At 43.3% G+C, this 23,411-nt stretch overlaps 1 protein-coding gene across 3 annotated transcripts in view; it reads right to left on the bottom strand.

The window, feature by feature from the left end:
* Window positions 1–23,411, bottom strand: part of ABCA10 (ATP binding cassette subfamily A member 10) — a 54,505-nt gene that overhangs the window by 24,348 nt on the left and 6,746 nt on the right. For all 3 annotated transcript variants that reach the window (XM_027519139.1, XM_027519138.1, XM_027519140.1), the window contains exons 4-21: window positions 22,558–22,722; window positions 22,115–22,218; window positions 19,267–19,493; window positions 18,555–18,696; window positions 17,880–18,065; window positions 16,644–16,791; window positions 14,207–14,375; window positions 12,278–12,336; window positions 11,127–11,237; window positions 10,589–10,764; window positions 10,269–10,388; window positions 9,890–10,028; window positions 7,876–7,966; window positions 7,252–7,391; window positions 6,390–6,509; window positions 4,842–5,040; window positions 2,230–2,396; window positions 1,334–1,467 (exon numbers count right to left, since the gene is read on the bottom strand). In XM_027519139.1, the coding sequence (XP_027374940.1) occupies window positions 1,334–1,467; window positions 2,230–2,396; window positions 4,842–5,040; window positions 6,390–6,509; window positions 7,252–7,391; window positions 7,876–7,966; window positions 9,890–10,028; window positions 10,269–10,388; window positions 10,589–10,764; window positions 11,127–11,237; window positions 12,278–12,336; window positions 14,207–14,375; window positions 16,644–16,791; window positions 17,880–18,065; window positions 18,555–18,696; window positions 19,267–19,493; window positions 22,115–22,218; window positions 22,558–22,722 (2,597 nt within the window). The remainder of the gene's footprint in view (window positions 1–1,333; window positions 1,468–2,229; window positions 2,397–4,841; window positions 5,041–6,389; window positions 6,510–7,251; window positions 7,392–7,875; window positions 7,967–9,889; window positions 10,029–10,268; window positions 10,389–10,588; window positions 10,765–11,126; window positions 11,238–12,277; window positions 12,337–14,206; window positions 14,376–16,643; window positions 16,792–17,879; window positions 18,066–18,554; window positions 18,697–19,266; window positions 19,494–22,114; window positions 22,219–22,557; window positions 22,723–23,411) is intronic.

The following is a 23,411-nucleotide window of genomic DNA, read 5'->3' as shown; positions in this document are numbered from 1 at the left end:
GGCCATTCCCTTCTCCAGGGGATCTTCCCAACTCAGGAATCGAACCCAGGTCTCCCGCATGGCAGGCAGATTCTTTACCAGCTGAGCTATCAAGGAAGCCTTATTGAGGTATAATTGGCAAATAAAACTGAAGTTATTTAAAACACTTGAAGTGTGCATCGCAGTGAGAATTCCCTGGTGGTCTAGTGGTTAAAACTTGGTGCTCTCCTCGCTGTGGCCCGGGTTCAATCCCTAGTCGGGGAACTAAGATGCCTTAAGCCACGCAGTTCTGCCGATAAATAAATAATGTGTACATCATGGCAACTTGATACCCATATAACTGTGAAAGGATTCCTCCCATCAAGTTAACTAACACATCCATACCGCACATGTATATGTGTGTGTGTGTGTGTGTGTGTGTGTATTTCTTTTTGTTGGGAGGGCAAGAATACTGGAGTGGGTTGCCATTCCCTTCTCCAGGAGATCTTCCCGACCCAGGGATTGAATTCGGGTCTCCCGCATTGTAGGCAGACGCTTTACCGTCTGAGCCACCAGGAAAGTATCTCATACTTGTATAAAACATTTAAATTCTTCCCTTAGCAAATTTTAATCACACCATACACTGTTACCAGCTACAGTCACAAACTCACATTAAAGCTCAGATCTTATTTATCCTATAGCTAAAAGCCTCTGCCCTTTTACCAACGCCGTCCTACTCCCCCACCTGCCCCTAGCCGCCACTTTCTACTCTCTGTTCTATGAGCTTGACGGTCTTTTTTTTTTTTTAAGATTCCACTTCTAGGTCGTACCATATGCAGCATTTGTCTTTTTCTGTTTGGTTTATTTCACCTACCATAACGCCCTCCAGGCTCATCCATAGTGTCCTCAAAAGACACTTTGCTTTTATAATGAATAAAGTAATTTTAAACAACTTTATTAATAATAATAATAAAATTTATTAATTAAAAATGATCCTATTAAGAAGTAAAGAAGGTGGAAACTGTGCCCTGTAGAGGATTAAAATTTCATACCTTCTTCTAAAAGCAGCAAAGCCGTGTTCAAGTTGTATTGATTATAGAATAATTGAGCTGTTTTCTATGATTTACAAGTATTTGGATGTGGCAAAAAGCCATGCATGATAAAAGTCCATGGAGGCAAAAAAAAAAAAAAAAAAGATTCAGATATATTCTTTCCCTTGGAATTATAATTTGAATTGTTGAATGTGTATGTCTTTTAGACAAAGGTACTTAGTGGTAAACAGAAGCAGATCTTTTTTCCTTCCCACTTAAAATCTATTTAAAAATAAAATTTGGTTTGACAATCTTTTTAAAAAAGTCCATGGAGGCAAACGTACCCTGTGGCCACCAGACACGATGATGGCTCCGTTGTAGGAAGGGTCGTCTGAGCCGTTTCTATTTCTAGCATCATCTACCTCCAGAACTAGATTCTGATGCTTCAGGGACTGCACAGCATCTTCAATACTGGATCCTGAAGAAGCCCGCGAAGAAGGCAGCACGAGAGCAGGAAGGTCAGTGTCAAGGCTTTAGGATAACGGTTTCGTCTTCTGTGAAGGAATGGTGCGCCTGCCCCGGTAGAGCCCCCGTCACGCTCCCAGCTCAGGAAGCGCTCTCTGATGCTGGGACCTAAGACTCCAGCCCACGCTCTCGACCCTCTCCAGAAAGTGTTCACTTCTCTTGCAATTCTTAGTTATTTCCTGAGAAATCTGTGATTCTCACGGAAATAAAACTTTTTATTAGTGAATGTTACAGACTTTCCAGAACTCTGCAATGTCTGTAATTACAAAATACACACAAAATCCCCCCTCAGGACCCAGACGTGGGGACCAGGGTACCCCAGCACGATGCTTACAGCCCTGGTGACCGAGTCACGAGACCGGCACAGAATCAAGCAAGCTTGATATTCTCCATTCTTCCATTATTTCTCTTGATTCGAAAACAAGTCCTTCAGTTTCCTCAACGTGAAGATGAGGCAGGCTAGACAGGCCCTGCTTCCGCCCCTCATGTTGTTGTCAAGACAGGTTTGTCTGCCTCTCAACTTTGCCCTCCTCAAAGTTCTTTGATAGTGAAAACTGAAGACTACAGCCTTCTTGGTGGTCCAGTGGTTTGGACTCCACGCTCTCACTGCTGAAGGTGTGGGTTCAATCCCTAGCCAGGGAACTAAGACCCCACAAGCTGCATGGCATAGCCAAAAAAAAGCTCACTGAGGCTACACTGAAGGCCTGTCGCTCACCTGTATTGTTGATGATCAACAGGTTGGTCAGAGGAGGTTGAGGGAGCTGTTCCAGAGAACGGAAGTACATTCCGGGTGAAAACTCCCAGCGATGATCATGAAAATACACTGAATACACGATCTTCTCGCAGACAGTGGGGATTAAGGCAATTCCGAACACCACTAACCTAAGTCAGAGAAAATGAAACCGTGAGTCTAAAACACGTTCCCTCTGATTAAGTCACAGACACGCTCTTTAAAGGCCAACCTATGGAAATCCAACACGCAGACATGCCATGTAGTTACACAAAATGAAACCCAGAGTGGGATTAATCTGAAAGTGGGCCCACATTTTAGCGTGATTGTATCACGTTGCCAGGCGTCCGAGGGGGACGGAGGACCAGAGGAGGAGGTGAGGTCCGGAGGGTTCCTCCGCGGGCGTGCTGGCTGACCAGGACGCGTGGAAGAGTCTGCGGGACCTCAGACAGCCTACCTAGGGGGTGCTTTTAAAATATCTCTTTACTCTTGTTGCTTCATTCTTCTTTCATTTTTATTTTTTATATTATAAAAGTATGACAACACATTTACAGGAGATTTGGAAAATACAACGTGACATATAGCTCCACTATACATTACAGTTACTTTTTAACTAGATAAATTAAGATTTTTAGCTGGGGTTTCAGCATTAAAAGTCTCAAAAATGAACAGAATAGACAGCAAAGTAGGCTATATTAACAGTAGACCTGAAAACCACTATGGACCAATTCAACATAATAAAGATTTATCCGATATAGAAAAGTGTGATGGACTCAGAGGGCCTGTCTCGAGAGTTCTGGACGGCAAGGAGCCGTGCTTCACGCTGTGGCTCCAAGTGCACCACGAGCACGATTTCAAGTGACGCTTGACCTTCTGTCCGCTGTTATTTGACATGTATCTTAACTTTGATGAACCTACATGCAGCACTGAATACGCCAGCTTCAGATCCTAGAACTCACTCCAACAACCGTAAGTAAAACACTTCCAAGCCGTCTTTCTGTTTCACTAGCAAGTATGTGCGTCCACTCTTTTCAGTAATCTCCTCCCTATCAGACCTCAGACTCTGTCAGCCTCACGGCTTCTAGAGAAAGAACAACGAAGTCCACCAGAGAGGATTCCCCTCCGGTCTTATCAACGACAAAGAAGACAGATCCAAGGACGCGCCCGAGGTCCCATTCCACCCCTCTGGTATCACAGGCGATGCCTCTGCTCGCATCGCAGGCCGGGCCTCAGTGCTCCTCGGGACCTGCTCCACCCCACTCCTGGGACCTCCCACACTGAGTTCATCTTTCCTTCATCCTCCGTGACGTCCCTGCTACTGGCTCATTCCCATCATCACTAAAGCATGTTCTCTCTGTCTTCATAAAGAAATAATGAAATTTCCTTCTGACTGCAGTCTCCCTTCAGCTACTGATCATAGAAAGAACAGTAGAAATTCCCTCTGTGGTCAAGCACCTCACAAGCGTTATCTACTTTCAGGCTTTCTCTTCGTAAAACCTGAAGGACTTCCCTTTTGCCAAATAAAACAGAGGCTTTCAGTTCTGAGCCATCATCCTCCACCACTTGTCTGCTAATCCTTTCCCGTTCTCTAGTCTTGGCTCAAAGGTGAGCATTTCAATGAGACCAACACTGACCCACCTGTCGAGAATGAACCCTAGCTCCCTCCCCAGCTTCTTGGTCTACTCTACTTTGTATAAGCTACTATATAATGTATTTAGTTTTTATATTTATCATTTTTTACCTTTTCCCCCAATCAGAAGGTAAACACTAACAGAAGGGTACAGATCTCAATCAAGGTATGTAGAACAGTTTACAGGCTTCAGTAAAGGTTTGTGGTGTACTGAAAAAACAGCATGGTTATTGGGTAGTTACTTGATTGGTGCTTTTCTCCCTGACAAGATCGTCCGTCTCAAGGCCTTTTCAGTGGTGTTTAATTACTGCAGACACTCAAAACAAACCTATTACATGAATGAAGAAATCAGTAGACGTATTTTCTTGACATTGGGACCTTTTATGCATATATGGGTAGAAGGCAACGGCACCCCACTCCAGTACTTTTGCCTGGAAAATCCCATGGATAAAGGAGCCTGGTGGGCTGTAGTCCATGGGGTCGCTAAGAGTCGGGCACGACTGAGCGACTTCAATTTCACTTTTCACTTTTCACTTTCATGCATTGGAGAAGGAAATGGCAACCCACTCCAGTGATCTTGCCTGGAGAATCCCAGGGACGGGGGAGCCTGGTGGGCTGTCGTCTTTGGGGTCGCACAGAGTTGGACAAGACTGAAGCGACTTAGCAGCAGCAGCAGCATGCATATATGGACTAAAGACTTGAAGAGTCTGATAAGGACTTCTCTGGTGGTCCAGTGATTAAGAACCAACCTTCCAATGCAGAGGACACGGGTTCAATCCCGGGTCGGGGAACTAAGATCCCACGTGCCTTGGAGCAACTAAGCCTGAGCACTGCAGCTGGAGAGACGCCAGCACGCCCCAGGGAGAGACCGCGCCCTGCAGCCAGGACTGCACGCAGATGAGAATAAGTGAGTAAATATTTTTAAAATAACAAAACAAAAAAATTTCTTAAAAAGTGCGATACTCACAAGGACAGGAAAATCTTCCTCTCATTCCTCAGCTTTAAGAAGCGGAGTCTCGCCACCGCACAGACTTGGCGTCTCCACAGAGCTGCAGAGCTGGCGGCCTGTTTCACTTCCGGAAGGGAACCAAGAGCCTGCTGGGCTTCAGACTCCGCTCCAGGGTCTCGGGTCACGTCGATTTCCGCCAGGCCCCCGACACCGGGATCTGTAACCATGTGATAGACTATTACAAGAGGTTACTTTACTTACATTTTCTCTTTAGAAACTTTGAGAAATGATGTTAGACAATTTGAAGCAACACTTCTAACACATCGACTGCTGATAGCTACAACTTTTACATTCAAATCTTTCCTTCAAACAAATGTAATGGATGCAGTTTCGGGGAGGGAGGGAGTCAGTTTGAGGGCATGGGTTAGGCGTCTAGAGTGCATGACTTCATTCGTATCTGTAGAGAAAGCTCTTCACTGAGGGATCTGTGCAGAGCGTGTCTTACGCAAAAACACCATGATAAATGTCTACAGCCGAATTTCCTGAAAATTCTTCTCCTTCCTTCGTCTCCTCCAGAGGATCAGTTTATCACCGACGGTTGACATTCAGTAACTTTTTCAAGACACCGTGGTGTTAAGTAAGAGAAAGTCCATGAAGATCCCCTGTTTGAGTCCCACCCACACCACACGTGAGCCGTATGACTGCGGCTAATCACTCAAATGTGTAAATCTCACTTTCTCACCTACGTCATAATATAAATAAAATAACTTATGGGGATTAAGAACAACAGAATCCTGGGTTTCCCCGGTGGGCCAGTGATTAAGACTCTGCCTTGGAATGCAGAGAACACGGGTTTGATCCCCAATCTGAGAAGATCCCACAGGCTTTGGGGCAATCAAGCCTGTGTGCCCCAAAGCCCATGCTTTGCAACAAGAGAAGCTGCCCCAAGAAGAAGCCCGTGCCCCACAGCTGGAGAGCAGGCCCCTCTCGCCACAACTAGACAAAGCCCACACACAGCAAAAAAGACCCCGTGCAGCCATAGATAAATAAATACTTTTAAATAGTAAAAATAAAATCAGGTTTAAAAAAACCCAACAGAATCCAGCAGTTGAGCATTATGTCTGGCACATAGTAGGCTTCTAAATTCTTCAAATTAGTATTACTATAAAGTAAGAGAAGATAACATCTTATTTAATTATCTGCCATGAATATGTTAAATAGAATGAGTTGGTTAGCTAGGCAAGAGAACATTCTTACAGGGAATGGCAAGAAAGAGACAAACCTGGATTTAGGACGTTAGCAGAGAGCTACTGAGGGATAGTGGTGGGCACTGCAGAGGGAAGAGGTTAGACCCGACGGGGGGCACACAGTGTCCCAAGGAGACTGGTCTGGCCCCAAGCCTGATGACGTTACCATAAAACATTTATGATACCTTAAAAGGTGGATGGCCCCCTTTATGCCTAATTCACCTTCTAGTTAGAATTCCACAGAAAAATCTATAAATATAAATTAACACATGGTCATTTTCTTTTTCCTTAATTTCCTGCTAGACACACATTTTTATACCTGGCCCATTAATTGCTGATCTGCCTTTTAGGTTCAAGAATACTTCATTTAGAGTTGTCATGGAAACACCAAAATTCATTATGCCCTGGTCAGAAGAGTTTTCAAGGTCTCTGCAAAGATCTAAAAAGCAAAGTAACAAAACAATGCAATTATTATTGGTAAAGAGTACACTAAAATACTAATTGCTAACAATTACTCAGGATAGATAAATCTGAAAATATTTTCACATTATAGATGCCAGCAATTCAAGAAAACATTCCCATAAGGTGTTCTCTTGTCCTTCAAATCATTTTTGTTATTTTACATCTCTATTATAGTTTCATAAACTTTAAAATCTCCTGCATTTCTATGGCCATGTGTGTGTTTATATCTGTATGTCTATTTAAAAACTCAAAAAACTTCAAAATAAAAATTCAGGCGGCATGGAATAAACTGAATTTTCTTCTTTGTACTTTCCAAATTTTTTTATAATCAGTATCTTACATTCATAATTAAAATTATAATTACCAAGAAACTATAGACCTGCTTGTAAATGTTTTAAAAATGTTTATTGAGCCTGTATCTCAAACAGAAATGAAAGGTTTCTGCTGATTCAGGAAAGATATATGTCAAAGCTTCGTTTAATGTTGATGAAGAGAGCAAACCTGAGTTTCTCAGTGGACTACATTCAGGGAAACTTAGTTGCTCTCTCATCAAAACCATGTCCAAGTAACACACTTCATTACATTGGAAATGGGAGGGAGAGTACTTATGGATACTTTCATGTAGAAGCTTCAGAGCAGGACTTGGAGAGCCGCAGAAAATGCAGTCAGCATCATCGTGGGCCAGGGGCTGTACTCTATGTGGTCACACAGTCTGTTACCTGGAAACTTGTCTGTTCTCTCCAGGGGCAAAGTATACACAAGTTTTTCTTCACTTTCTGCTGTTAACGTGGCATCTGAGATGTGCTGTGTGATGAGGGATGTGATTCTCTCCGTATTACACCTTTCATTCCTGTGTAAACTAAATTTTCAAAAGAGGCATGAGTCCTTCAAGTTCTTCTCCAATATGACTGCTCACTAAAAGACAGTTTTTGGTTAAACAGTCTGTATATATTACAGGCATACCCTGCTAACATCAGTAACCGGTTCTGACATTCTAGGAAGTGGATTTGGAATACAATTTTAGACTTTTAGGACAAACCATTTTATTAAAAATGATCGACTGCTTTTAGGCGGACACAACTGCAGATTTTTCCTATATAAATATTGCCAAAAATGTTGTATTGAAAGATACAGACATTTTTAGAAATTTTCATGCTTAAAACCAAGGTGTAACCAATAAGAAAATGTTAACAAGATATTTCGTAGTGTCTATTGTAAATCAATCCTCTCCCCAAATGAAGCTGACTTTTCTTACAGTTCTAAAGATTACATGGAATTACAATATGGTCACCCCTCATGTGGATACAGTCTTATCAACAACAATCACACCCAGAATACGTTACCTTAAGTGATATCCAATACCCCATTTCCGCTTCAGGAACAGAGACGACCCTGCGCATCTGAGTTTCCCGTTAGACAGAAACACTTTCCTATCTGAGTAGAAAGAGAGAAAGAGTAAATTTTGTAAACTGCTTGTATAGAACATTCTTTCTGGAGACCAAAACTGGCTGGATTTTTCAGGATGAATGCAACCTTGGTACCTAGAGTTCCTAGATGCTGCTACTTGACACCAGTCTCTACCCTGGGACTGACAGTGCTGACCTGGGCACACAGAGGCTTGAGATGGGCTGATGCATTGGGTCTTGCACTTTCAAGGCTCAGTCAACACCATGAGAACCTACTTGGACCATGCCTCCTAGAAGATGTAATACACCTACAGAGGGAGCAGGACCATGCCTCCTAGAAGACGTAATACACCTTCAGGGGGAGCAGGACCATGCCTCCTAGAAGACGTAATACACCTTCAGGGGGAGCAGGACCATGCCTCCTAGAAGATGTAATACACCTTCAGGGGGAGCAGGACCATGCCTCCTAGAAGATGTAATACACCTTCAGGGGGAGCAGGACCATGCCTCCTAGAAGATGTAATACACCTACAGGGGGAGCAGGACCATGCCTCCTAGAAGATGTAATACACCTTCAGGGGGCTGAGTTACCTAAGTCACCCTCGCAAAGGAAATCCACCCTAAATATTCATTAAAAGGACTGATACTGAAGATGAAACTCCAAAACTTTGGCCACCTGATGCAAAGAGCCGACCCATTGGAAAAGACTCTGATGCTGGGAAAGATTGAGGGCAGAAGGAGAAGGGGACGACAGAGGATGAGATGGTTGGATGGCATCACTGACTCAATGGACATGAATATGAGCAAACTCCAGGAGATAGCGGAGGATGGAAGCCGGGCATGCTGCAGGCCATGGGGTCGCAAACAGTTGGGCACGACTAAGCGGCAACAGCGAAAGCCAATGGCCATTCAACCACCAGCTGAACTGCCAACTCTGCAACACACAGGCCAAGTGAATGCCTATTGATTTAGGGCACCGAGCTTCGAGATGGCTTGTGACAGCAGTTTTGAGGCAGGAGACAATTGACACAAGAGATAAAGTGCATCCAACCTTGATTTCATGTGGGAAACTTCGGATACTCTTACAAGGCACATCAACAGCAAAAATTTCTCTCCCTTCCCTGAGACCCTTTCTGACCTCATTTTCCCCAGATTCCTTCTCTACATGATCTCTGGCCTCACTGAAACCGTCCTCCCCACCTGCCAAGATTTCCGAGGCAAAATGTTTGCTGTCTCTCTAATTCTCCAAACTTCACACCTGACACCTCATTCAGTAAAGAAAGGATCTCCCTAGAAGGGCAAAAAGGACTGCAAATTTAAAATAGAGTTTTTCCCAGCTAAACATTCCTTTCTACTCAACAAAAAATATATATTTTTGTATGTGCATGTGCTAAGTCACTTCAGTGGGAAGCCACATATTTTTGTATACACACACACACACACACACACGCATACACAATACAGCTTCCCAGGTGGTGCGAGTAGTAAAGAACCTGCCCGCCAGTACAGGAGATGTGGATTTGATCCCTGGGTCAGGGAAATCCCCTGGAGGAGGGCGTGGCAACCCACTCCAGTGTTCTTGCCTGGAGAATCCCATGGAGAGAGGAGCCTGGCGGGCTACAGTTCATGGGGCTGCAAAGAGTCGGACACGACTGAACCGACTTAGCATGCACACACACACATAAAAAGTAACACTGGCATTTCAAATTTTTAAAAATATGCACTTGTGATTAATATAAACAGCCCAGAAAGTTACAGACAGGAGGATACATAAAGCGTGAGTCTGAGAACTCACGGGGGTCAGAATGCCTGGACGCCAAGTGCCACTTTCAGATGCCCTTTCTCAGATGCACGGCAAATGAGACTCTCTTCTTTCCAACAGACGTTAGAGAGAATCTCTCTCGTATTCAGCCCTTGAATACCGAGTCAGTATAAAGAACCCAAGACTCACCAGCCAGGATGTCAGCCTCGTCCATGAACTGCGTACTAAAAAGGATCGTGTGGTTAGTTTTCCGCTCCTTCAGGAAGTTCCACACGAGGTGCCTTGAGAAAGGATCCAGTCCAGCAGTTGGCTCGTCCAGGAGCAAAACCTGCAGTGGAGAGCACGCGAAAGCACCTTCTGTTTAGAGAGAGGCTCTTCCGAAAACAACACAGAACCCAGTATGACATCTGCGTTCAAACAGAGTCCTTCATCGGATCCCTAACAGGCTCGCGTGGCCCTTTATTATAAATTTACTCTCACGTTTGGCAACTAAAGTGCAGTCTGGACTTTAACAATCATTTTACATCCTTCAATCCAGATTCAACTCAAAGATATTTTTATCTCTTACCTGAGGATCTCCTAAAATGGCAATCCCAAATGTGAGTTTTCTCTTCTGTCCACCACTTAACTCTTTAGCGATGACATCTTGAATATTGTGCATGTCTAATTCCATCATAATGCCTTTTACCTATCAAAAAAACTACATTAATAGAAAACATTTTACCTGAAGCAGTCTTAATTTGCTAATAGTTAGAAGGAATTTATTCTAGAACTCCATTGATTACGTTTTATTTATGAAAGAGTAAAGTAATAGTTGAACAAAAATATGATCAGGAGCAAACTAAGTAAATTATTTCCAAAGTCATCAATTCTAATATGTTCATCTACCTCTTGTTCCACTTCTTTCGGTGGAATCCCTTTTATTTTAGCAAATAGCCTGAGGTTTTCTCTCACAGTAAGAAAATCGAAGTAGATATTAAATTGTGGACAAAATCCAGTGTAATTTCTAATTTCTTCCATGTTTATTATTTCAGAGAGTTGGGTGTTGTAAATAGTGGCAGATCCTATGGATAAAAAAATGTAAGTCTTTAACACCAGGATATTAACTCTATGCAGAGTGATAATATAGGATATTCACTGAAGAAACTCCCATTTTATAGCTATGTAATTAATACATTGAAAAGATGCAGATTATTCTTGACATAAATACCACTGTCCAAAGCAATGCAAAATATACACGGAATGACAAATAATAGTGAAAAAGAGATACAAGCATTTTAGTTTATGTAAACACGAAATAAATATTTCCCATTTTAAATGGCTCAACTTTGCAAAAAGCCTCTTTCTGAGAAACGTTTTTCTTTCACATAACCAGACTGAGGAAGCTGTTCAGCAGCCACCTTGGTTTGTAAAATTCTCTTCTCACCTTCAGTGCAAGCAGACCAGCCGCCAAGGATGCTCAGCAGTGAGGATTTGCCAGCTCCGCTGTGGCCAAGAATCGCCGTGAGCTGGCCTTCATAGACGTCAAGACATATGCCTGTTTCCGGATAAAATCTGAAAGTTAGACTTTGGATAATACTCCAATGAAGTGGGCCTTTAAAAAAAACAACACTGAAAGAGTAAAGTGTACCTCCGCACTTCATTCCACTGTATTTTAATATGACTTTTTACAATTATATATCTACTTGTGTCTATTTATGAAGACAAAGCCTCACTTCCTCTGAAGAAATTAGATCAAGACTGGAAATATAAATCCCCACTTTCCTCCCTACCACAAATACTTTGAATGTCAAAGGATATATACAATTAATATTAGAGAACATAGCCACAGATATGAGGATAAAAACAGAGGAAGCAGAGTATGTATTAATACTTCCTGGACAAAGGCAAGTCTCCATTTCTACTAAGAAGCAGTCTCACTGAGGGTCCCAGAGCCAGGTACAGACACAAAGCAGCGGCGTATGCTGTCTACTCTATCTTAGCAGGCAAGGGGGTCGGTAAGGACAGGGTGCTCAAGCTTCCCTGGCACCAGTCAGCTTCTGACCCATATCCCAAGTGTGGGCGTGGTCTCAGAGAGGGCTGCTGGGATCCAGCACGCGTCACAGGCATCCTCATACATGCATGCTTATGACTTGACAGTGTTTTAACATTTGAGTAATTATCTAACTCCATTGGGAAGCAGCAAAGAGTTCTATGAGCATCCCAGAATTGTTGAGACTCACTGAAAATGTAAATTGTGGGGTTAAATTGTGAGAGAATCAAAAATAAAGCAAAGCACAGCCCAAAACAGATGATGAAAAGCCCTATGAAAATATTAACACCAACAAATCTGGTGATGCTCCAAGCTAGCGTCAAAGATTACACACTTGCATATTTAGTACAATCCCATTTCTTAAACTGTCTCATCCATACACAGAAAAATATGTATTAGTGATTATGCCTCATAGTAGAAATTTAAAAAAAACATTCCTTTTATCTATATTCATTCTCTAATTTTCCATTATGACTATTTGTATTTTCAAGAAGTGAAAAACATTTAAAATTAGAAACATCAAAACAAGGAGTTGTTCTCTTTACCTTGCAATGCTTCTACTTTTTCAGGTTTTCCTTTATATTCTTTTCTAAGATTTCTGATTCTGAAAGAAGATTGAAGACTATGAGGTGATTACAGTTTCTGATGACGCAGATGACGCCACTGGCCAACACTACCGATCATGATTGACCGTAACCTTCCCCACAGGAGGGATTTATTGTCGGAGTTCTCAGGAGCACGGGGTGACACCGGTTGAGCGAGGGGGTGGAGGTGGGACCCGCTTCCCACAAACTGGTGAGAGGATCCATCTTAACGGGAAGAGGAGGGCAAAAGCCCCTGCCGGGCCCAAAGGAGATTTCCACGGGCATTTCATGCCTTCCAGCTGCGTTAGCAAATGAAGGGGAGCTACTGTTGGAAGAAAGCCAGGAAGAAGCCAAGGAGGGGGAGCAGTGGAGAGAGGCTTCCTCTCTCTTGATTATTCAATGGTTCTTCTCTTCCTCGGGCAAATTTATCAAAATAATAGTGGCTTCTGCCCTGTGTTTCATTTGTTTTCCCCACCTTCATTCCCAGCATAAGACACAGAGCCTGGGACTCCACCACGCTTCTGAAGCCATTCTCAATGAAGTTACCCATGAGGTCCTAAGTAGCGCATTCAGCGGTCACTTTTCAGCCCTTGTTTCATAAACCTCATCACTGACTTGACAATTGCAAACCCTTGTCTTCTTGTCCTTAGCTCTGTTCACTTCTGGTTTCCACCTCGATCTCAATATTCCTTCTGGGCATACCTTATGGACTCCTTAAATTGGACTCTATACCGACCAGCTATTTTTCTTATTCTCAGATCGTTGCCATACAGTATCAGCCCCTCTTCCTGCTTCCTCTCTTACCAAAAATTCTCATTCTCAAGTCTGTGTCTTTAGATCTTTCTTCAAAGCTTCAGATTTATGAACTCAGCCTTCTATTATATATCTGTACATGGATACCAAACCCGCATGGATAATAAATTGACATGTACACACTTCCTTTTATGTAACAGACATATTGCTTAATTATCTCACTGACTCAAGAAGAAGCCACTGTACTATGGAATTACATCACACATTTCTTGGGAAGAAATGAGGCTTGGAGAGCTCAGAGTTTACCAGAAAGTCATGGAGCCACTAATTAAGAAGAAGTCTTTCAGGATGAAAGCAAAAATATCTGAAAGAAAGGAACTTCCAAAAACACATCATCGACTAATGCAGATTCATGTTGATGTATGGCAAAACCCATCACAATATGATAAACTAATTATACTCTAATTAAAAAAATTTTAAAAAGAATGAAAGCACATCATCCCGAACGGATAAAGAAGCGGTGGTACATACATACAATGGAATATCACTCAGCTGTAAGGAATGCATTTGAGGCAGCTCTAACGAGGTACACGAATCTAGAGCCTATTATACAAAGTGAAGTAAGTTAGAAAGAGGAAGACAAATATTGCATGTTAACGCATATATGTGGAATCTAGAAGGATGGCACTGATGAGCCCATCTTCAGGACAGCAACAGAGACACAGATGCAGAGAACAGACTTGTGGCCCCACTGGGGGAAGGAAGGGGTGGGGCAGATGGAGAGAGTGGCTCTGACCACACACAGGATCCTATGTAGAACAGATGGATAGCCAGCGGGGATTTGCTGCATGACTTGGAGCTCAACCTGCTGGTCTGTGACACCCCAGAAGGGTGGGATGGGGTGCAAGGTGGGAGGGAGGTTCAGGAGTGGGGGACGTGTGTGCCTGTGGCTGATTCACACTGATGTATGGCAGAGACCAACACACCATTGTAAAGCAGTTATCCTGCAATTACAAATAAATAAATCTTTAAAAACCACATCATCCACAACAGTGGACCTGTGGTCGTCCTTGTGGCAAGTTAATTTATCACACTTTTACCTAAATGTGTACAAAGTCACATAAACTGTTAAGTCACCTTATGGCTTCTTTTCCGTGGAACTCTGGAGACACTGGCTCGAAAGAATCATCGCAGGAGAGCTCAGAATTCATTTCATTCCCAAAGACTTCATGGTGAGTGTTTTTGTGTTGGGACCAAAAGGAAGACTTCAGGAAAAACAGTGGTGAATGCCGCTGGCCACTTTCATCTGAGCCATAAAGACATGATTCCATGTTGAGTCAAGCAAACGGCATCACTGAAGAACTACACCTGTCATAGTGTAGCTTGATGGCAATTTCTTCTACACATTAATGACTTCTATTCATTTTTTCCAGTTTTATTGAGAAATAATTGACATACATAATTATATAAGTTTAGGGAGTACAGCATAATGGTTTGATTCACAAACAGTGTGAAATGATGGCCACAATAGGTTCAGCTAACATCCTTCATCTCATAGAGATAGGATGAAAGAAGGAAAAAAAAAATTTCTCCTTGTGATGAGAACTCAGGATTTAGGCTCTTCACAGCTTTTCTACATATCACACAGCATGTTCCCTACAGTCATCATGCTGTGCGTGGATACTACTTATTTATAACTGGAATTTTGTACTTCTTGACTGCCTTCCTCCAGTTTTCCCTGCATATAGCTCCATTTTGCTATTTTTGTTGTTTAGTCACTAAGTCGTGTCTAAATCTTTATGACCCCAATGGACTGCAGCCCACCAGGCTCCTCTTTCCATGGGACTTCCCAGGTAAGAACACTGGAGTGAGATGACATTTCTGGCTCCAGGGGATCGTCCTGACCCAGGGATCGAACCTGCATCTCCTGCGTGGGCAGGCGGATTCTTTACCACTGAGCCACCAGCAAAGTTCATACTTCCATATACCCCTGTATATGAATGGTAGAATCAATTAAAATATTTGACATTTAAATGAACTTATATTCTAATAAAGAAACGGGAATATAGGGCAACAGTTAAAAGCAAGGGCAGCTCTGGATCTAAAGCATCAGAAAAAATAAAATGAGATGGAACTTTAATGATATATCCACGGAACATGAATTTACTGGTGACAAGAAGAGGAAATTCAATAGGCTTTTCCAGAGACCATAGGAGAACCAAAGCAGCACAGAGCGTCTGCGTGTCATGCCCTGTCGCAAGCCAGCACTGTGAGCAGACACAGGGGCCACGCCAGGACAGGGACTGATGCGGGGGAGACGCACACGGAGCTGCGTGCAGGAAAGAAAGACGCTGGGGACGTGGAGGAAACATAAGGGAAAAGCAGAGCTGGAAAACGGGTCTTTGCAGAGACAGACAGAAAGGAGGGAGCGATGAGCCTTCAGAAGCTCAATGTGGGCAAGAGGAGAGGCTCAAGGATGAACCTTCGCCGAGAACAGCTAGAGGTGAGCCGGCCAGAAAGGGGAGCTGGGCTGTGCAAAAGCAACGGGAAAAGCGGGGAAACGAAAACTGGGAAATACATGCATCTTCACGTGAATTCATTTCATTCGGAGAAGAAAGGCATAGTAATTATGAACGCTTGGAGGACTTAATAAGAAAGAACAGAAATGCTACCTATTAAAATAGGAATTAAATTCTAGATGGAAGTATTGGAGAAAAAATTTTTTCATACAGTTAAACTGTTTGGGCCACCAAGGGGTTCCCCTGGAGGCTCAGACAGTAAAGAATCGGCCTGCAGTGCAGGAGACCTGGGTTCGATCCCTGCGTCGGGAAGATCCCCCGGAGGAGGAAATGGTAACCCACTCCAATACTCTTGCCTGAAGAATCCCATGGACAGAGGAGCCTGGTGGGCTACAGTCCACAGGGTCACAAAACTGTCAGACGCGACTGAGCACACACACCAAGGGAATACAGGTATATTACTTCCTACTTATGTGTGTAGACCACACTTGCGTTTTATAATAATTATTTAAAAGTTGGTTGTAGAGTTTATTATTTTATTTGTAGAACATTATATAAAGCATTCCCGTTAGACTGATTTTTTTTCACAAAAGGGAGAAGAAGTTATCCATTAACTTTGCACTGTAAATGTTAGTATTTTGAGATGCAGAAGAACAAGTTTACTAGAGGTAAATAGCAGGAGTGATGTGATGAGCTATCCTATCTTACGGCTGTGAACTCAAGTGCTAAGAAGCAGTGTTCTCTAATGGTTGATTTAGGTGTCTCCTTTCCTCTCCTGTTAACACACACACACACACACACACACACTCCTTACTTCTTACTTTTATAAAAGATATAAACCAACAGAAATGCAAGTGGTTTTTCATTAAAATGTCTCAACAAAATAGTTCCATTCAGATCATTAAACAGTGAGATGAAAATGAGGAAATTCTACTGTTTTGCATGTTTTTCCTTTCCTCTGCAATCAGAAATGCTTTTAAAATGACAGGTCAACAACCTTTCAAGACACAGAATTATTTTAAATTCAACTCTAATCACATCACACTATTACTTACCAGGCAAAATGTGCTCAAAATATAATGTTAATGTCAAATAGAGCAGAGTGTCAAATGCCAGAAGGAAGAAGATCACTATCATTGTGTATGACTCCCCAGAGGGATCAGGGAATACAACACCACTCACGTGATACTCTTGATGCGAAATCTGAGACCACAAAGAATAAAATACAGTCAAAGTTAGACACACTGATAAAACTGAAGGTCTTTTAATGATGCTGCATAGGCAACTACAATTTTAATTTTAATATTCTTTTTCCTTAAAAAATGCTTCGTGAAGTTCTGAGTAGCAATGTTGCTTTTGACAAATAAAATTATTGTCACCAAGTGGGAAATGCTCTAAGAGAAGGTAGGACAATTGAAGAACCGAAACTTAATTGATTCATTAATCAGAAATCTTCAGGAAGGGGATTTAGAGAAGTGGGAAAGCAAACAAAAATAATTTATTCTGGGAAGAGAAACCCAGAGATGGCAGGGAAGTGAGAGGCCATTTGAAGGAAGTATGAAAATCCCAAGTGTTCATATGTTGCAGATGTGTTAAAACACTAGGTAAGTACTGAAGACTTGAAGAGGTTGATTTTAAGGGTAGTAAAGATAAAACAGATCACAAATACCATAGCTAAGCTTCACAGTGCATTGTTCTAGCCTCATACGTAAATAACAGCACAATTCCCTGTGAGCTCGATTCCAACATCCTGACTTTGCAGACGAGCAATGAAAAACTGCAGAAGCCTGGTGACCCGGCCGAGGTGACTCAGCAGGAAGTGACAGAACTGAGCCTAATTCCTGGTGCCTGGCCCTGAGCCCAGCTCAGATCCTGAGCAATTATTTTTCTCATTTAAATTTCCCAAGAGTTGACAAATGATCTGTTTGATAACTCTGATAAGATCTTTTTTAAAGATTTTTTTTGGATGTGGGCCATTTTCAAATTCTTTATTGAACTCATTACAATATTCCTTAAGTTTTATGCTTTCTTTTTGCTTTTCTTTTTTTGGCCGAGAGGCCTGTGGGATCCGAGCTCCCCGACCAGGGATGGAACCTGCATCCCCTGCGTTGGAAGGTGAAGTCTTAACCACTGGGTCGCCAGGGAAGTCCCGATAATATTTTTTATTTAACTTTTCAATAGCATAATTTCTTAAGATTCAGGGTGATTGATCATTAAGCTTGAGGAAGTACCAAACTGTCTCAATAATGCTGAAACTCTAATAAATAGTCACTAGGTGGCTGTGTTCTTACCTGAGCCACCCCAGCAGTGAAGGCAAAAGGGCTAAACAGACATAAAGCCCATCCCAGTGACGACGGGAGCTGTCTGTACAACGCAGTGAAGCCCAGACAGCCCCAAAACACAGTGAAGAGAGAGCCAACCACGCCAGTCAGGATGGGCCTCTTTATCAGCACGCAGAGGAGGAAAGCCAGTGCTATCTGAAGGAAGAAAGAAAAGTTCCAGAAGGTATATTATTTCCCTCTGAGAATCATGAATAGCAATATTCACTCGTTCATCACGTGAACAAAAACTTTCTCAAAAACATACAGAAACCAGAGTACAAAATGAGAAGCTCTAGGCTACCAATACTTTGAAGAAATATGGCTGCTGCTGCTAAGTCGCTTCAGTCGTGTCCGATTCTGTGCAACCCCACAGATGGCAGCCCACCAGGTTCCCCCATCCCTGGGATTCTCCAGGCAAGAACACTGGAGTGGGTTGCCATTTCCTTCTCCAATGCATGAGAGTGAAAAGTGAAAGTGAAGTCGATCAGTTGTGTCTGACTCCTAGCAGATCCCATGGACTGCAGCCCACCAGGCTCCTCTGTCCCTGGGATTCTCCTGGCAAGAACACTGGAGTGGGGTGCCATTTACTGGCTCACATATCTGAGACTTGAAGTAGGATGAGAAATGCATATTTTGCCAACTCACCAAAGACAGGCCATACAGGGTGAAAAGCGAGACCAGCACCACGAAGCCAGTAAGGATAACCATTTGGAATAATTTTATGACCAGAGTCATGAAAATGGACACAACAAAGACGAAGCCAGCATACATCAATGCCCAGGAGAGCCTACGGTAGAAGCAGAGAATTAATTCAGAATGTCGCATGTCCGCAAACACGTGAGAGGCGGTATATGAGAGTTCAGGGTGCACACTCCGGGAACGAACAGACTGGAGTCAAGTTTATTATTGACGTGTGGCTCTGTGCACTCTAGTGGTGTGATCAGGGGCAAGCCTCTTTTCTCACTCCGTCTGTAAAATGGGATTAATTGTGTTAACTATCTCATATGGTTGTTTTGAGGATTCAATGAAATAATGCCCATGAAGACTTTTGCCTAGCAATTATTAAAATTATCTTAACAAACACAAAATGAATGTTAAAATTAACATTGTCACTGTCGTTCAGTCACTAGGTTGTGTCTGACTCTTTGCAACCCCGTGGACTGCAGCACGCCAGGCTCCTCTGTCCTCCACCATCTCCCCGAGTTTGCTCAGCCTCATGTCCTTTGAGTCAGCGCTTCTATCCAACCATCTCATCCTCTGTCACCCTCTTCTCCATTTGCCTTCAATCTTTCCCAGCATCAGGGTCCTTTCCAATGAGTTCCCCCAGGTATTAATGTGGGATACACAGTTAACTCACCAAAATGCTGACTGTTGAAGACCCATGGCTGTCATCAGCTTCTTAAATTTTTTTCGTTCCTTTGTAATGTTTAATGATGCAACATACACAAAAGGGGAGAAATAAACAATACAAATAAAAATGAACCATTCGTTTATACTTTCTCCCTTAGAAATGAAAGGGGGTGTCCTCATATTTATTCCAACAACTGATATCAACTCTTCCATCACAGAATGATTCGTTGTGACCTAAATTGGGATGTTAACAAACAAATGCATTAGGTTAACTATAGAAGAAATAGACTAGAAAACCACATTTATGGTTTTTTTTCATTTTCATACAGAAGAATTTATATATTTCTAGCAGCTTAAACAACAGATTGGTTCCAAATAGGAAAAGGAGTACATCAAGGCTGTATATTGTCACCCTGCTTATTTAACTTATATGCAGAGTACATCATGAGAAACGCTGGGCTGGAAAAAGCACAAGCTGGAATCAAGATTGCCGGGAGAAATATCAATAACCTCAGATATGCAGATGACACCACCCTTATGGCAGAAAGTGAAGAGGAACTAAAAAGCCTCTTGATGAAAGTGAAAGAGGAGAGTGAAAATGTTGGCTTAAAACTCAACATTCAGAAAACGAAGATCATGGCATCTGGTTCCATCACTTCATGGGAAATAGATGGGGAAACAGTGGTAACAGTGTCAGACTTTATTTTTTGGGGCTCCAAAATCACTGCAGATGGTGACTGCAGCCATGAAATTAAAAGACGCTTACTCTTTGGAAGAAAAGTTATGACCAACCTAGATAGCATATTGAAAAGCAGAGACATTACTTTGCCAACAAAGGTCCATCTAGTCAAGGCTACGGTTTTTCCAGTGGTCATGTATAGATGTGAGAGTTGGACTGTGAAGAAGGCTGAGCGCCAAAGAATTGATGCTTTTGAACTGTGGTGTTGGAGAAGACTCCTGAGAGTCCCTTTGACTGCAAGGAGATCCAACCAGTCCATTCTGAAGGAGATCAGCCCTGGGATTTCTTTGGAAGGAATGATGCTAAAGCTGAAACTCCAGTACTTTGGCCACCTCATGCGAAGAGTTGACTCATTGGAGAAGACTCTGATGCTGGGAGGGATTGGGGGCAGGAGGAGAAGGGGACGACAGAGGATGAGATGGCTGGATGGCATCACTGACTCGATGGACGTGAGTCTGGGTGAACTCCGGGAGTTGGTGATGGACAGGGAGGTCTGGCGTGCAGCAATTCATGGGGTCGCAAAGAGTCGGACACGACTGAGTGACTGAACTGAACTGAGCAGCTTAAAATAGTGAGATAGAGGTGGAGGGAGGAAGTTGAGGCTGGATACATAAATGACTCTCACAGTTCAGGCAAGAGATGACCATGACCTGAATAAACGCTGGTGGCAGAATTGAAGAGAGGTAAGTAGAGCTGAGCTTACAGTTAACAGGGCTGGATGAGAGAGAAGATGTAATGTTGACGCAGAGGATGTGATCTCTGATAACTCCTCAGTTAAGTGACTGGCTTTGGCATTCCCTGGAGATAGAGAAAGGGCTTCCCAGGTGACTCGGTGGGTAAAGAATCCACCTGCCAACGCAGGTTCAATCCCTGGGTCAGGAAGATGGCAACCCATTCTGGCCTGGAGAATCCCCATGGACAGAGGAGCCTGGTGGGCTACGGTCCACGGGGTCTCAAAGAGTTGGACATGACTGAGCACGCATGCGTGAGATGGAGAAAATGTTTTAAAGACTGGGTCACGTTTAGAGAAAAACACCCACATTCAGTTTGGAACATACAAATCTGAATTGTTTATAGGGCGTCAAAGTAAGTAGTCAGCTACTCAGGACTACAGTGGAGCAGACCTTGTCCATCAGCTGTGTTTGTAAATAGTTTCACATGTAGTCACGCACATTGGTTAAGAGTGCTTCCACATTAAAAATGGAAAGTTGAGTATTTGCAACAGAAACTGTTTGGCCCCCAGACCACAGAATACTTGCTCTCTGGTCCTTTAAAGGACAAGTTTACTGGCCAACAGTTAAAGCAGGGTTCCTACAGTTATCAGCATGTAAACTGTAAATAAGTGTACGGTAAAGGATGAGACCGTGTAGAGAAAGTATGGAGAAAAATGCCTTGACTAGAACCTGTAGAACCACAGATTGAAAGAGGTGGGAGTGTAACGATGGATAAGATTGCAGGAAGACGGAGAAGAATTGCTAGAAAAATGAAGGAAAACCAGGTGAATGCTGTGATGTTTAGTTAAAAGACCAAGTAAGACAAGGAAGGAAAATGTCACGTGTTAATGACATGAACGTTGTTACTGACCTCAGAAAAATCATTTTGGTGGCATGGTGGGAATAGAAATTTTATTGAGCTGAGTTGAGCTCAAAGGAAGCCAATGCTTTCAAGAAGTAAAGATGTTAAGGGGAAAGACAGTGTTTGTTTGAGGAGGAACTGTGAATGGGAGAAGGTCTTGATAAGAAGGAAAGAAATTGATCATTGTAAGTACTGAAGAGAAGAATGCTGTTGAAAAGGGGAAGCTGAAGAAAGAGGTCGTGGACGGGAACGCCCATTGCGCAAGGCTCCTGATGCAGTGCGCAAGGATCGTGTTTCCAGCCCTGGCGCTGAGGAAGGACCGGGCGGAGGGAGGGGCGGCGGAGGGCGCGGGCGCCGGGCGGCGGTTCCGCACCGTTCGTGCTGGGAAGCGGGAGGCTGTGCGCTCCCTCTGCTTCCCTCTGCTCGGGGAAGAAAACGGAGCAGCCTCTCCTGAGAGGGCAGGATGGAGGAGGGGGCAGGCACGAAACGCGGGGCAGAAGTACAGAAGATTTCAAACAGGTCTAGGAGGCTGGGCACTTACTTCTATAATTGCAGCATTAATTGCAGTTTGAAAAGCCACAAACCCGTTTTTCCAGTATATTGACAAGAGACAGAAAGCTTCATCACGTAGAGCCCAACAGTGGTCTTTAAAGAAGAAAAACATGCACATCATTACGCAATGGGAATCAATGAACGGAATGAAAACATTAACCCCGGTTCTAAAGTGAACTATCTGAGTGTCCGCTCAAAGTCCATGACGACCAAATGCAGAGCATTTTTAAAGCAAAGCAGCAACAAAGGAGCACCGCCATCACATGGCTGACAAAGTAGTGAGACTCCTCCTGTAAGGAAAACATCCTGAAGTTCAGAAATGAAAAGCACAGTGCTTCTTTTCTTGAGTTTATTAACGTTTCCATCAGGCATTTCCCATAGAGGACTGGACAACGCAGCAAAGAACATTTCCGTCAGTTCTCAGGCACTTACCTGAGTACTCGAAGTGCTCTCTTAAAATCGGGACCCTGTGTCCCCAGCTGAACTTCAGCCGGTATGAGAAAGTGTCATTGAACACAATTCCCACCATCTCAGAGTCGTTTCTTGGGCGTACTCTGTCCATGGCGTCTTCATTAGGGATCCCAAGGATTGTTCTTCCTGCCAGGTGTGAAAAATATGACTGATTAGATGAACTTTATTACTAGAGGACACAAGACCAGTAGCAGTCGCTTAGGTTTCCCATACAATTATTGATGCCATGGGTGCGTGTGTGCTCAGCCTCTTCAGTCGCCTCCAACTCTTTGTGACTCCATGGACTGCAGCCTGCCAGGCTTCTCTGTCCATGGGGTTCTCCAGGCAAGGATACCGGAGAGGGTGGCCACGCCCTCCTCCAGGGCATCTTCCCAACCCAGGTCTCCTGCATTTCCTTCTGAGCCACTGGGGTAGCCCACTGGTGCCATATATTATGGTATCACCAAGTAGGTACCTCTAAGTTAAGGGCTGAAAGTCTTTCCTGTTGTTTAAGGCTCAATGTAAATACGTGAGAAGATGTGAATGATATGCCACTGATTCTGAACCCCAGAGGCTTGGGCTGCATGGGACCCCTCATATGTGCGTTTTTCCCAGAAGGAAACGCTGCATTACTGCACTCCCCAGGCACTGCTGGAACGTGAGGTTGCAGAACCCTGAGTGGAGGGAGCTCAGATGCTGAGGAAACACAGATACAGGGGCCAACCAGGAATTACTCGGGTCTTCAACTTCCTGAAGAGTAGGTTCCTCTAGCCCCGCAGAGGTTCAGGGGTCAACCGCATTCTTTTTAAAAAAGCAGTTGTGTGTGTGTGCACAGT

Source organism: Bos indicus x Bos taurus, chromosome 19, assembly GCF_003369695.1.
Source record: "Bos indicus x Bos taurus breed Angus x Brahman F1 hybrid chromosome 19, Bos_hybrid_MaternalHap_v2.0, whole genome shotgun sequence".
NCBI lineage: Eukaryota > Metazoa > Chordata > Mammalia > Artiodactyla > Bovidae > Bos > Bos indicus x Bos taurus.
The sequence above is the reverse complement of the archived record's forward strand: the minus strand, read 5'-3'. Positions and strand labels throughout refer to the sequence as shown.